The sequence below is a fragment of the Octopus sinensis genome, linkage group LG3, assembly GCF_006345805.1.
Source record: "Octopus sinensis linkage group LG3, ASM634580v1, whole genome shotgun sequence".
NCBI lineage: Eukaryota > Metazoa > Mollusca > Cephalopoda > Octopoda > Octopodidae > Octopus > Octopus sinensis.
Window position 1 is genome coordinate 131564311 of NC_042999.1, and position 14764 is coordinate 131579074.

The window sequence follows — 14764 nt, forward strand, 5'->3', positions numbered from 1 at the left end:
TCTCTTTCCAGCTATTAATTGTTAATACGTTACCTTTGTATTCCAGTTCTAAGAACAACCCATCTCCTTAAATTCGACGAACTATTGACAACTTGTGTTCCCAATCTCATGATTCCTAACACTATTTCCTTTCAGACACATTAAAGAAAGTTATAAGTGCCCTAACATTTTTATTGTATGCTCGTTCTGTCATAGGACCTTCTAAATCACTGGTTCTCAACAGGAGTCCACATGACTCCCTAGGGGTGCATGTAAGATTTTTAGGGGTCCACGCTAGCAAAATAGTAATTTGGAGATCTACCGTAGTTTTTTATGGGTGCATGAAAAAGTTTTGATTTAGATGTATTAATTGCTAGAAAGAGATAAATTTCTTTCTCTAATGTTTTTGCATAATTTAACCCACATAAGTTAATGTGTGAATAAAAAAAAAAAGGAATTTTGAAAGAAGTAGCTATAAAACTAGTTTATAAACATCGAATGAATATCGGGGTCCACCAGAATAAAATAGCTGAGAACCACTCTTCTAAAGGATCGATTCACCTATTCGCTAGAAATAACACCTGAATCTTCTACAGACTACTACTATCATTTTAAAAATGGAAAGACACGTTGGATCATGGTAGTGCCAGATACTTTATGCTTGGAAATTTTTAAAAAATCAAGATGATCACAGCTGAGACATCATCGATCTGGGATAATATTTTAAGATAAGTTGAAGCAATTTTACAAGACCACACCACATTTTCTTCTTTTATTTTTCTGATTTTCTTTGACATTTTAAAAATATATATGAAATAGAATTGTTATTGTCAGAATCAACAATACGACTGAAGAAAATATTTCAAGGGAGTTTTATGCATTCTGAAAAGAAAAAAAAAAAAAAGCGTCTCACACAGAATTCGATAAAAACAAAACTTTCGGTCAACTGAGGTTAGGTAAATTAGTAGTTAGAGGGGTTTTACCAACTAATTGCTTAGATAATTCTTTGATGATAGAAGTTTTTCTGTTCCCTTTAATTCCGTAGTCCAGAACTACCAGGTCGCATAGAAGGAATAATTTAAAAATCTTTATTGACTATTGCAGTCTGCCGGGTATTTTTGCATTATATATTGTATTATGTGTGTAATATATAAGTATGATACATGTAATAATTTAATTATATGTTATGCACTTTATTGTGCTTTGTTATGTGTGTGATTTCCCGGTCTGTGGAAAAATTGTCATGCATGAAACCTGTCCGTGGTGTAAAAACGGCTGGTGTCCGCTGCACTATGTTACGTGAGTCCCTACCGTAAAGTTATTGTAAAAGAAGATAAGCACCAACTTGAAAAAACAGGGCTACTGTTTTTCATTTCTATCAATAATTGACGCTTATAATATATTCCCGCCAAAATCTTGAAATTTATTTACATTGCATTTCTCAGGGATCCCGCAGTCGGGAAGGAGTCCGACTTCCCTAGGTTCACGCCTCTAGTTAATCACAAAGTTATTGTTATTGTAAATTACGGTCAGCTGTGCAGTAAAAGGATGTGAGCACGTGATAAGGTATGTTGTGTCGAAACATCAACCGGAAGTTACCGTAACAAAGTTTGTGAATAATCTAATTGGTCAATATTGTTAATATACGAGAAACATGGCTGACGTTGTAGCTGAAGTTTTACGTGAAGCTGCCGAAAAAGAAGCTCGTTTCAAAAGTATCGAAGTTCAGAAAGATGCTGAACTTGATTTTGACCAAGGAAATTTGCTTGCATCAGATCCTAATCCTCTTGATTTGAAAAAATTAAGGTTCGTTATAGTGAATGTTTATCTTTAACATTAACCACGTGGCTTCAAGTCTAATACATTCTATAATTTAACGTTCTGTCCAAATCCTAACATATTCTGTAAACAGTAGCATTTTTTACAAGTAGGTTCACTGTAAAGTTTATTCACTATTTGTAAATAAATTTGCTTAAAATATTTAAATACTTTTTATTACAAACACCATGTTTGTAGTTATCTTTTTGATCTCCATGTGTCTAACACACGTGGACATGCCTACAAAGTCAGAAAATAACACAGCTCCCATGACTTTCGGAAGCATTTCTTCACGCTCAGAGTTGCTGAAGCATGGACTAAACTGCCTGCGTCAGTTGTTGACTGCCATGACACTGCATCCTTTAAGGCCCTCATGCTTTCCGAAATCCGTCTAAACTACACCTGATTATATATGCACTTTAGATGAGTTGTAGTGCACCTGAGCACTGTACACAATGTTTATTATTATTATTATAAAAGAAAATGTTGATCATTACATTTCACATTTTTCTAATTTATCTCGACATCAAGGTGTTTTAACCACGTAGTTTTATTAAATTCTATTTCTGAAAGATCATAAAACCCTTAAATACTTTAGCTTACTTCTTGTATATATGATGTATACCAGTATACTGCGATTCTAGCCTCTCTAAGGTATCTGTCACCAGGAAACAAAGTAATTGATGGCTTTTGGATTTCCTAAGTTCTTAAATCTTTTCACGTACATAGGTTTATTCGTCTTTTGATGATGTCTCGGTTAATATTTAACCTATGAAGTAATATCTTTAATGCACATTCAAAACGTTCCCCTATCTCATGCCGAAATGAAAAGCATAGATTATAAGTGAAAGGAAAATAGTTATCAAAATTTAGTTTGATGGTTACGTTAGATATTCCAGTTAAACAGTATAAAAGACAAAATTTATTCAGCAATGAATTCAATAATAAAGTAAGCATATTCTGAAATTTAGCATTAGAAAATTATGCGTCAAATTATCAGATTTAAATATATTTACCATTACAATAAGAGTTGATATTTAGTTTCCAAAACTTGAAAATTTTGAGTATTCATTCATTCATTCATTCAGATGTCGTAGTAATAAAATGCGATAATAGTGAAAAACAGATTTTTATTTAAAAAGATAGAATTAATTGTCTTCCTGGGACTAAAAACAACAGTAGGACCGCCACATTTAGTTGACAAATATATTTTATAAATAAACGGGCAAGAGAAGTGCTCATGACCTGTAGCACCTTGAAAACTGGTGTGGTTGATGCTAATAATTTTCCCCTGAAACTGTACAAGTTGGCAAGTGTAGGAAAGGAATTCTTGAGGGCTTGCAGACATTCCAGAAGGAGAGGTCTGAGACTTGTGGTTATGTGGGGTCAGGAGTTGGGTGGACACAGGATTATGAGAGGAGGAAAGATTGCAAATCAAGAGTACTCGAGTGTAAAAGGGCATAAGATCAGAAGCCATTGTCTTATAATAGAAAAGGCAAAGGAAGCAGCCCATTTCGTGGGCCATAGATTGAAGTATATATGTGGTGTCCTGCCATTCAGTCCATTGACCACCTTTCTCTGGACATGGTTTGTATGTGTAGCAGCTGTACCACTAATCCATATGCAGAAGCAGTACCCAGTTGTGTGTTTACCTTGAGCTTTTTAAAGGATTAATAGTTGATGGGAAGCTGGAGTATTTTCTGGCCTTGGAAGGAATAAGTTTTTGCTTAAGTATGTTAATAAGAACATTTGGAAATGACATTCTGCTACTATGTAAGATGTAGTTGTGAAGCGAATTTCACAATTAAAGAGCCATGCCCATTCCTTGTTTAATCCTTTAACATGTAATTCACCCTAAATATTCTACCTGTTTTATGTTCAACCCAATCAGATCTGACCTCTCACACCTACTCTACAATACCATTCTAAAAATAATAACATTTTCAAAATCTTGAAGCTGTGAAATAATGCATGATGAATTCAAAACAATATGAGTGAATAAAAATTAAATTCGACAGAGTAATCTGAATGCTAAAGGGTTAAAGTGGCTGATTTATAACATCATGGGTATTAATACCAATTATGAATATGGTCATGTCTTGTGATCCCTGTGGGGCAGTCAAGTAATTTTGCATATAAAGCATTGGTCAACTTGAGCCTGCAGTAAAACACACTTAACCTTTGTGCTACTCAGTGAGATTGAACGAGAATTAAGTGGTTGTAAAGCAAGCTTTTTAATGTAACAGCCACTCTGTGTCTATTATTAACCCTTTAGCTTTGAGATTACTCTGTCAAGTGTAATGCTTATTTCTTCACATTGTTTTGTATTGATAATGCATTATCAAGCAGCTCTGAGATTTTGATGATGTGTTTGTATATTTTTAGAATGATATTGTAGAGTAGGTATGAGAGGCCAGTTTAAACATAAAACTGGTAGAATATTTGGGCTTGATAAAGCTGATTTTAATGCAAATACATGTATAAAATGTTTTTATTTTCAGGCAAAACAAAGATGATTATCTTTTGAATTTGGCCAGAGACAATACACAACTACTTATCAACAAACTATGGCAGGTACATAATATGGTTGAATTGTTAATTACATTCAAAGCTATTACATTTTTCTTAATTTTTTAAACTCCAGATAATTGCAACTACATTATTAACTGTTTTGATACTAACCTGCCTGACACTTGCCCTTGGTTCTATGTAACAAAACGTGCTTTAAAGCAATCTAAATTAGATCCTTCCATCAAAACTTAAGTTGTTATTTAATAACAATGAATTTTACTAAATTCTTTGTTATTTTCAAAATTAATTGAAACAAAGGCAGTATATTTCAACAGAAATATGATAAAAGGGTTATTATGCTTATTCTGAGATGTTTAACTTTTCGATCTTGTAAATAAATAAAATACACAATTGTGCCACAAACTCTGTAAAATGTATCCCAGTTGTTGATGATATGAAGGGCATTCAGTTGTAAAAACCATGTCAGAGACGGAATTAATGGAGACACTGGCCTTGTAGACCCAAGCACAGGCAACCCATTTAGGAGAACAATAATTCTGAATATAAACAGAACAGTCTTTAATCCTTTAGCATTTAAACTGACCATATCCAGTCAAAATAATCTACCTGTTTCTTCAAACTGGTCAGATTTGGCCTCTCATAATTACCCTACAATATTATTCTAAAAATAAACAATCATATCATTGAAATCAATGCTACAATGCATGAATAATTAAAATTGATGTAAATAAATAAGCATTACATTTGACAGAGATCTGAATGCTAAAGGGTTAATCTTATCACAAGTGCCTTTTTGTGACAATGGCATAATAAAATGAACTTCATATTATAAGTGGATGATAGGAAGGACCTTCATCTCTGAAATAACATGATGTATACAACAAAGGTGGCCGATTTTGCTTGTTGTTGTATGTACAGATAAAGAAAGACTGTGTTGAGTGGTGAGACACTGATAACCACCACTGAAGAAGAAAAAAAAAAAACGGGCTTAAAATAATGGTTTGATCTGTCCAACTATGTATTGTAACAAATACAATACAAAATTAAAACTTAGCAGATGTAAGAGAGTAAAATAGATGTATTTGATTTCTCTCAGCTTAGAAAACTAGCATTTAAATCTCAGTTATGGATGGTTAGATAGATAATATGAGTAAACTAATATAAACTTTCATGAATGTCTTCAATTCTAAAGATTGAAAAGCAATTGAAAGCAGTTAAGAATTTATTTTCCTTATTTACATAGTTTTATGCTAGTGTTAATGGAATGTATTATGCAAATATAGACATTTGCATATTTTGAGATGGTGGTGCTACAGTCCAAATGCTGGTGGAATTAAGATCCCTGCTGTACTCTTTCACCACAACTTTCTCTCACTCTTACTTCCTGTTTCTGTTGTACCTGTATTTTAAGGGGCCGGCTTGTCACTCTCTGTGTCACGCTGAATATCCCCAAGAACTACGTTAAGGATGCACGTGTCTGTGGAGTGCTCAGCCACTTACACGTTAATTTCACGAGCAGGCTGTTCCGTTGATTCGGATCAACAGGAACCCTCATCGTCGTAACCGACGGAGTGCTTCCCCCCACAGAGCTTACTATATATTACTCTAATCCAATCATAAATATATCATCATCATCGTTTAACGTCCGTTCTCCATGCTAGCATGGGTTGGACGGTTCGACCGGGGATCTGGGAAGCCAGAAGGCTGCACCAGGCTCCAGTCTTATCTGGCAATGTTTCTACAGCTGGATGCCCTTCCTAACGCCAACCACTCCGTGAGTGTAGTGGGTGCTTTTTACGTGCCACCTGCACAGGTGCCAGGCGAGGCTGGCAATGGCCACAGTCGGATTGGTGTATTTTATGTGCCACCGGCACGGAAGCCAGTCGAGGCGGCGCTGGCATCGGCCACGAGTCAGATAGTGCTTTTTACGTACCACCAGACCAGGGATCCTGGCTGGTTCAATTCGATTTCGCTTTTGCTTGCCTCAACATGTCTTCGCAAGCAAAGGGGGGTTGGCATGGGTGCCTGTCGTACGGTCGGATTGGTGTATTTTACGTGCCACCGGCATGGAAGCCAATGGAGGCGGCGCTGGCATCGGCCATGAGTCGGATAGTGCTTTTTACGTACCACCAAACCGGGGATCCTGGCTGGTTCAATTCGATTTCGATTTCGCTTTCGCTTGCCCCAACATGTCTTCGCAAGCAAAGGGGGTTGGCATGGGTGCCTGTCGTCGGATGAGGTTCTATATCGACTTCACTTGCCTCAACAGGTCTTTGTGTCCAAGAGAGGAAAGGCATTCATAAGTGGGCTGGGCTCACTTGTCCTGCCTGGTCTTCTCACGTACAGCATATTTCCAGAGGTCTCGGTTGCTGGTCATTTCCTCAGTGAGGCCTAAAGTTCGAAGGTCGTGCTTCACCACCTCGTCCCAGGTTTTCCTGGGTCTACCTCTTCCACGGGCTCCCTCAACTGCTGGGGATTGGCACTTTCTCACACACCTATCTTCATCCATTCTTGCCACATGACCATACCAGCGCAATTGTCTCTCTTGCACACCACAACTGATGCTTCTTAGGTACAACATTTCTCTCAAGGTACTAATGCTCTGTCGAGTATGTACACTGACATTACACATCCATCGGAGCATACTGGCTTCATTCCTCACGAGCTTACGCATGTCCTCAGCAATCACGGCCCATGTTTCACTGCCATGTAGCATGGCTGTTCGTACACATGCATCATACAGTCTGCCTTTTACTCTGAGCGAGAGGCCTTTAGTCACCAGCAGAGGTAAGAGCTCCCTAAACTTTGCCCAGGCTATTCTTATTCTAGCAGTTACACTTTCAGTGCACCCACCCCCAACTACTGACTTGGTCACCTAGATAACGGAAGCTATCAACTACTTCTAGTTTTTCCCCCTGGAAAGTGACGGAAGTTGTATTCTGCAGATTTTCGGAGGTTAATGCTCCCGAGCATCTGCCACATACAAAAACTATCTTCCCAGTTAGCCTACCTTTGACATTGCTGCACCTTTTATGTGTTCATTGGTTTCAAATTTTGGTGCAAGGCCAGCAATTTTGGAGTGGGGATAAGTCAATTACATCGACCCCAGTATTCAACTGGTAATTATTTTATTTGATCCTAAAAGGACAAAAGGCAAAGTTGACTGCAATTTGAACTCAGTGTAAAGATGGATGAAATGCCACTAAACAGTTTCCCTGGTATGCTAATGACTCTAGCTTGCATCCTAAACAAGAAAAGCTGCTAGAGAATTTCTCCAATGCTCTTGCAATTCTGTCAGCTCGAAGTCCTGATACATATATATTAGTAAGACCTAAATATTGAAATAAAATTATAGTAAAATTTTTTTTTAAATTTGAAATAAAATTATAGCAAAAATGAAAGAAGTTTATGTTTATATATTTGACATGCATCTCATACAAAAAGTCATAGAGGCCAATCTAGCCTCTTATCTAACTCTGTTTAAAGTTACCATATAAGAATGGTTCAGGATAAAAGATAATTTAAAGAGTAATAAAAAAAAAAGCATTGAATTTCAGTAAAATAACTAATATAATACCTTATGTACAATTCTTTATTTTAAAAGTTAAGATAGAACAAGTTAATGAGGGACAGTGTGGTTGTTCATCCAGCTTGAAATAGTGATTAAATTTGCTTCAACTCACAATGTACCATATAAAATCAGATAGAACACATTACTCTTAGATACTGTGTCTGTGTCACAATTGAAATGGTCACAGCTGGAACACCTTTGACATAATTCTTGTTAGTCAGGCCAGCAACTACCAGAGCTAGGACATATGTCAAAGTCCTATTGAAATGAATTTGATTTTATTAGAATAAATCTTATTTCAAAAGTAAGACTAAACTAGCTAAGATATTTTCAAGTAATTTATTTATTTGCTAATTTATTAACTCCTGTTTATTCAATACAATAAGTTATAAAAACTTCAGTCTAAAATAGAGATATAAGCAGTTGCTTTTGAGTTGGATGGGTTTGTTGGTTTGCACATTTTTTTGGGGGGTAGGCTTTGGGTATCTTATACTTAGTTTACTTTCTTAGATAACTTGTAGAGTTCTCTACTCATTCCTCTATTTCAAATCAGCTCTATCTTTACTATTTGACTTTCCATTAAAAATTACAGAAAATATTTGGACTATGTAAAGTGAAGGAATTTTGAGACTGAAATATCATACTTGTTTTTCAAAACTTTTTCTCAATCTTGTTTCAAATCTTGTCTTTGATATCCAACATTCTCATGTCTCACTAACCCACTTTTGCTTATATTGGCCTTCTGCTCTGTCATTCATCTTTAATATTGTCCATATACACACACACATACACACTCTCTCTCTTGTATATCTTGACTGATGTCATTAATGTCCAGCTTACACTTTCCATTCCATTATCCATTCTCTACAAATCTTCCACATTTAGATGCTTATTTCTCCTTACTGTGCAACATCACATGTCTTGTACATAATTCCAACAGTCTATCTTTTGCATACAAAGAAAATCACTGTCAGTAAACAAACACATATCGCCTTTGCCTAGATACTAACACATCTGAAATTTAAAATTTTTTCTGATCTCTGGTTAACCTATACTGACACTTACACTATCCTGTTTCAATCTATGGTCTAAGCTCTCAAAGATTAAATGATAAACATTACATTCTCTGATAATCTATCATTGAAAGGAGGATTGGGAAATCTACATTCCAAGGAATAGGGTCCTTCTCCCAGTGTCAGATAATGCTTCAGCTTTAATCAGTTGTTGATTCTACAAAGCTCAAATATGAATTGCCTTGAAATAGTACAGCCTTACATATCTGGGATGGTGCTGCTACTATACACACACATTTTAAGACACCACGTTAAAGAAATCCATTTAACTGATTGGCAAAGATTCATTCACTAGCACACTTCACCATGAAATGAGAAAAGTATTGTTTTCTCTCTTTCTGTTTTCTTCTTTTACTACAACAGCTCCTTCATCTCTGAGCAATGAAGTTGTATAGCCCCTTCATCTGGGTCTACCTGTCTTTTCTTTTCTCTTGCCACTCTGAGTCTCATCATCTTTGACCATATCCTTAACATTTGCCCCCATATTCTTAACCTCCCCCCAGTCTCTGTGCAACACTCTGGAATTCTTTTCCTGTATTTTCTTTTCTTGAATGCATCAGTCATATCAATCTCAACAGTGTGAAAAGGTCATGAGTACTGAATCTCTTGTTTAATTAATACAAATTAATGAGGAAGCTTCTATATAAACTGTTGATCTGCCTCAAATAGCCAAATCTCCCTGAAATTACACTCAACTACACAAAATGTTAAATGTTTACTGCTGGAATGCCTTTCATTATAAGTCTGCCTACTCAACACTAATAATGAAAACTAATTAATAACCCTCTCATCCCCTAATTAACAATAACTTGTTTGTTATATAGTATATTATAATAGTATATTGCTGTTAAATTAAAATATAATTTGAGGCGTGTTTTCTTTTAAACATAATATTGATATATTTGATTTTTTTTTTTTGTTTTTTAGCTCCCAACAGAGAAGAATGATGGCATTGTAAATGTTAAGGTAACTTATTTATTGTCACTTGTTCATTATAGGTTTGTTCATTATGTGTTTGTAAGCTTAAATAAACTGTTATTTAATTGCAAAACTGTATTTTACATGAATGTTGGAATTTATTATGTATGGATTAATATTTTGAGATTATAGGAAATGTGACTAATACTGGTATCAGTGTAGGAAGAGGAAGTGACAGATTGATTTAGGACACTCGTATGATGGTGAATTTCTTAGTTTCTTCATCAATAGACAGTAGAGAAGTTATAAAATTAATTAGATTTAGATAGTCTGTTACTGGAAATATGAGTGAATGATAGAAGGTTGGATTGCTGATGAAGGGTGAAAGAGCAAGCTATTCTTTTTGTTGAGTTAAGAAGGGAAGCTTACATCTAAAATAGCTGAGAAAGATTGTTTGATACATGTTTTCTACTTTGGATAAAGACAGTTGTGTGTGTGATTATTTTTACTATTTTACATCCATTATCATTGCAAATATCCAAGAAATCAGATAGAATCTTCTGTTAGCATGAGAGAAATTGTAAACCCAGTGACAATATAGGATGGTAACAAACTGGAGAAATATTGCTTCATCATCATCAATGGTTTAATTTGCACTTTACCATACTTTCATGGATCAGATGGAATTTGTTGAGGCTGGATGCCCTTCATGTTGCCAAATCTCACCTGTTTCCAAGCAAGGTAACATTTCCCCTTGGCTGAATATGGTTTTGGAAACAAGTGAGAGTGCTTGTATGACAGTGACAGCTATCACATGATGCCCATAGAAGGAGACAGACATATTTATATGACCGGCTTCTTTCAGTTTCTTATTTCTTTATTGCCCACAAGGAGCTAAACATAGAGGGGACAAACAAGGACAGACAGAAGGATTAAGTCAATTACATTGACCCCAGTGTGTAACTGGTATTTAATTTACCCCGAAAGGATGAAAGGCAAAGTTGACCTCGGTGGAATTTGAACTCAGAACGTAGCGGCAGATGAAATACCGCTAAGCATTTCACCAGACGTGCTAACGTTTCTGCTTACCAAATCCACTCATGAGGCTTTGGTTGGTCCGGAACTATAGTAGAAGACACTTGTCCAATATATCATACAGCAAGACAACCTGAAACAACACAGTTGGGAAGCAAACTTCTTAACCATACAACCATGAATATCTTTACATATTTATATTTTTGATGATGCATTGAAATGATGTATAGTTAAAGCTATTTGATAATTCCACATTATTAAACTCCGTCCTGTTTCAGTTGATCTGGTGTTTCAAATTCCATATCTTTACCTATAAACTTATTTCTCTTGTGAAGTTACCTCTGGGAATATGATAAACTTAGAACCAATCAGATAACATTCTGATTAAAACTGAAAATAGGATGGGAGACACAGATACAGAAAACAACTTTTTCAGACTATTAACCTCAACTTCAGAAATGAGCTTTTTGTTTTTCTTAAAGTATTTATTAGTTTGAATTGAGAAGGATAGATAAGAACATTACTACTCTTAGGCTGGAAATAAAGTTTGAATTCTGCTTATTGCTATCTACTACCATTGTTTATGATGTTCACATGAGTCAGATGGAGTTTAATGAGGCAAATTTTCTAGAGCCAGATGCCCTTTCTGTTGCCAACCCTGACCTATTTACAAGTGTGGTAATATTTCCCCATGGCTAGACGTTTTCACAATATGGGGAGTGAATAACATTAATTTACTGCAATCCCACAATGTCATAGGCAAGGCGACAAACATTCACACACATATCCATTCATTTTCTGTACTCACTATTCGTGGGAGGGTCATGGGGAGAGAGTCCTCAGGTACATGTTCCTGTGGGTCCTATCAGAAGCATTCATCATTAAACTTTCCAGTTGGATTCCCGAGTGTGTCCAACTGAGACTATGGATATTATCTGACCATCTCATTCTTGGTCTGCCTCTAGGTTTCCAGCTGGTTGGATCATCTTGAAGAATCTATCTTGCAGTTCTTTCTTGTGATATTCTAATCATATGTCTGCAGTATTGGAGCTGTGATGTTGCAATGCAGGCACACACACACACACATTTTCTGCTCACCAAATCCACTCAACACTTTGATCAGCCTGTAGATTATAGTTGAAGACACTTGCTTACCATACCATACAATGGTATTGAACCTAAAACCATGTGGTTGGGAAGCAAACTTCTTAACCACAAAGCCACACCTGTACCTACATCAACAAATAACATGCCTGATCATGATTGGTAATTAAATCAAATTGTAGATGTAAATGCTGAAAGTTTTCATTTCAACATTTAGAAGACATAGGTGCAGGTATGGCTGGGTGGGTGGTTAAGAAGTTTGGTTTGGAACAACATGGTTTGGTGTTTACTCCCAATATGTGGACACAGTTGGCTGGTGTTGTCTGTTGTAGCTCTGGGTTAACTAATACCTTTTGAGTGAAATCTGGTAGATAGAAACAAGGTGCCTGTGCCACTTAAAAAGCACTTGTGTCGGTGCTTAATGCACCCATGCTGGTGGCATGTAAAAAGCACCCTGCACACCCTGTTAAGTGGTTGGCATTAGGAAGAGCATCCAGCTGTAGAAACCTTACCACAACAGACAGTTGGAGTCTGGATAGTTCCTTGTTAGCCAACTCCATGTCAAACCGTCCAGCCCATGCCAACATAAAACGCAGACATTGAACAGTGATGTGTGTGTGTATGTATATGACTAAGTGTGTATTCCTCTTGTCTTGTACACTCATTATAAACAGAATTAATGTTCATACAAATGATGTCATTTGCAATTCTCCACAAAAGCATGTCCACACTGTTTGTTAGTTAAGGAGGGCAGTGGAAGTATTAACCTTGCTTGGATACAACTGATGATTGATGGCAGGAAGCGCAGTCATGACTGACAACAGTCATAGACAACCTCTGGCCAATAGGACCTTCTGGATGGCCTGCCTAATGAAAAGTTACCTTCAATTATTTTACTAGTGTGCCCTGCGTAATGGTGAGCTATTTGTTATGCAGTCCACTTCTCAAAAAAAGGTTGCCCATACCTGATCAGTTGTAGAAATCTCATCTAACCCATGGAGGAAATGATTATGGTGGCAATGACTAAAGTGTGCAAATTTTAAACTATTGTCTTGATGAGTTTTTCACTAGGGAACTTATGATATAAAATAATATTTTTTGTCTATATAATTTTGAATTATAAATTGACCAAAGATTTCTCAGATGTTCTAGTCATTGCATAAATTGATGGTTCCTTTATAATTTACTACTTTGCTATTATTGAAATTGTAAAATAGCCTTTGATCTGTTTGCAATATACTTGCTTTCCTTCTTGATTTGTATGTAAAATGTCACAAACAATTCATTATTTATTCTTACTTCCTCTTTCTTCTCCCTTCCTCCTACTCCCTGTCTCTCTCCCTTTCAGTTCAAGTTAGTAACAGTAGACAACTCAGTTAGACCATTTAATAATGTAGTGTTTGCATAACAATTCACAATGACTCATTGACAATAATTAGCGTGGGGGATATTAGGGAGAAAGAAAACAGGAGAGTGACTGAAATGGTAAAGTGTGTTGACTTATTGTAACATATTAGACATTTAGCATTAATTCTCAGGAAATATTCACCAGTAGAAAATATCTCTAATTTTGAAATTAGCTTTTTTTTATATTTTTTGTACTGGCCAGCAATTTGACATTGTGGCATTTCATTTGTTTCTCCTTTAACAACTTGCTTCTCTTGGGTTTTAACATTTTTAAAAGCCAACTAAAATAAATCCAAATAGATTTATTTTCTCTCTTATTTCATTTCAAAAAATTGCGTTTCAAGATGGGTTTCTCGATATTTCTTCGGTTATGTGATTAAATATTCATTTGTTATGTAATAGGTGTTAGACCAGTCTTAATATATTATATATATTTTTTTTATTGACCTTGGATGGAAAGCGGTTGACTCCATTGAAACAAAATAAAACAAAACAACAGAACACGACTGAAAATGTCTTTAAAAAATAAAATCAGAACTTAACAATGAATGTTTTGTGTCAAATTTTCCACACTAAACCATGAGTTAGTTATGCAGATACCATAATAGTCTCTGTATTGTATCATATCCACCCATTCTCTCTGTTTGAAGCAATATTTTATGATCTGATGCTCTTTTTGATGCCAACTCTTTTGGTAGCCCCTTTCAACATGCAAATTGTTTTATTGTTTACTTGAATGATTCACAATTAGTATTGACATTAAGTTGATCAGACAAATTTCCAAGCAGAAACAAGTTCATATATATATAGCACACCCGCCCCCGCTGCTGACTTGGTCTCCTAGGTAGCGGAAGCTATCAACTACTTCTAGTTTGTCTCCCTGGAACGTGGCAGAAGTTGGTCTCTGCACATTTCCAGTGTTTATTGCTCCTGAGCATTTGCCACAGACAAAAACTATTTTCCTAGTTAGCCTTCCTTTGACATTGCTGCACCTCTTATGTGTCCATAGCTTACACTTGGTGCATCTTATAGAGTTTCTACCTACACCTTTTTTACAGATCGAGCAGGGCCATCTACCTGAAGGCGTATGTGATTGATCTACCTTCCTACTTATTAGGACTCTGGTTTTGGCTAGGTTGATTCTAAGGCCCTTCGATTCTAATCCTTGTTTCCACACCTGAAACTTCTCCTCCAGTTCTGATAATGACTCAGCAATTAGAGCAAGGTCATCAGCATAGAGGAGCTCCCAGGGGCAACCTGTCTTGAATTCCTCCGTTATTGCCTGGAGGACTATGATAAATAGGAGGGGACTGAGGACTGAACCTTG

General features: G+C 36.1%; 1 protein-coding gene across 1 annotated transcript in view; it reads left to right on the top strand.

Annotated features, from left to right (window-relative positions):
- The first annotated feature begins 1550 nt into the window (after positions 1-1550).
- LOC115209634 (ribosome biogenesis regulatory protein homolog) overlaps positions 1551-14764 on the top strand; it is a 37092-nt gene continuing 23878 nt past the window's right edge. The window contains exons 1-3 of the mRNA XM_029778091.2: positions 1551-1785; positions 4299-4371; positions 9901-9939. Of these exons, the coding sequence (XP_029633951.1) occupies positions 1634-1785; positions 4299-4371; positions 9901-9939 (264 nt within the window). The 5' untranslated portion in view covers positions 1551-1633. The remainder of the gene's footprint in view (positions 1786-4298; positions 4372-9900; positions 9940-14764) is intronic.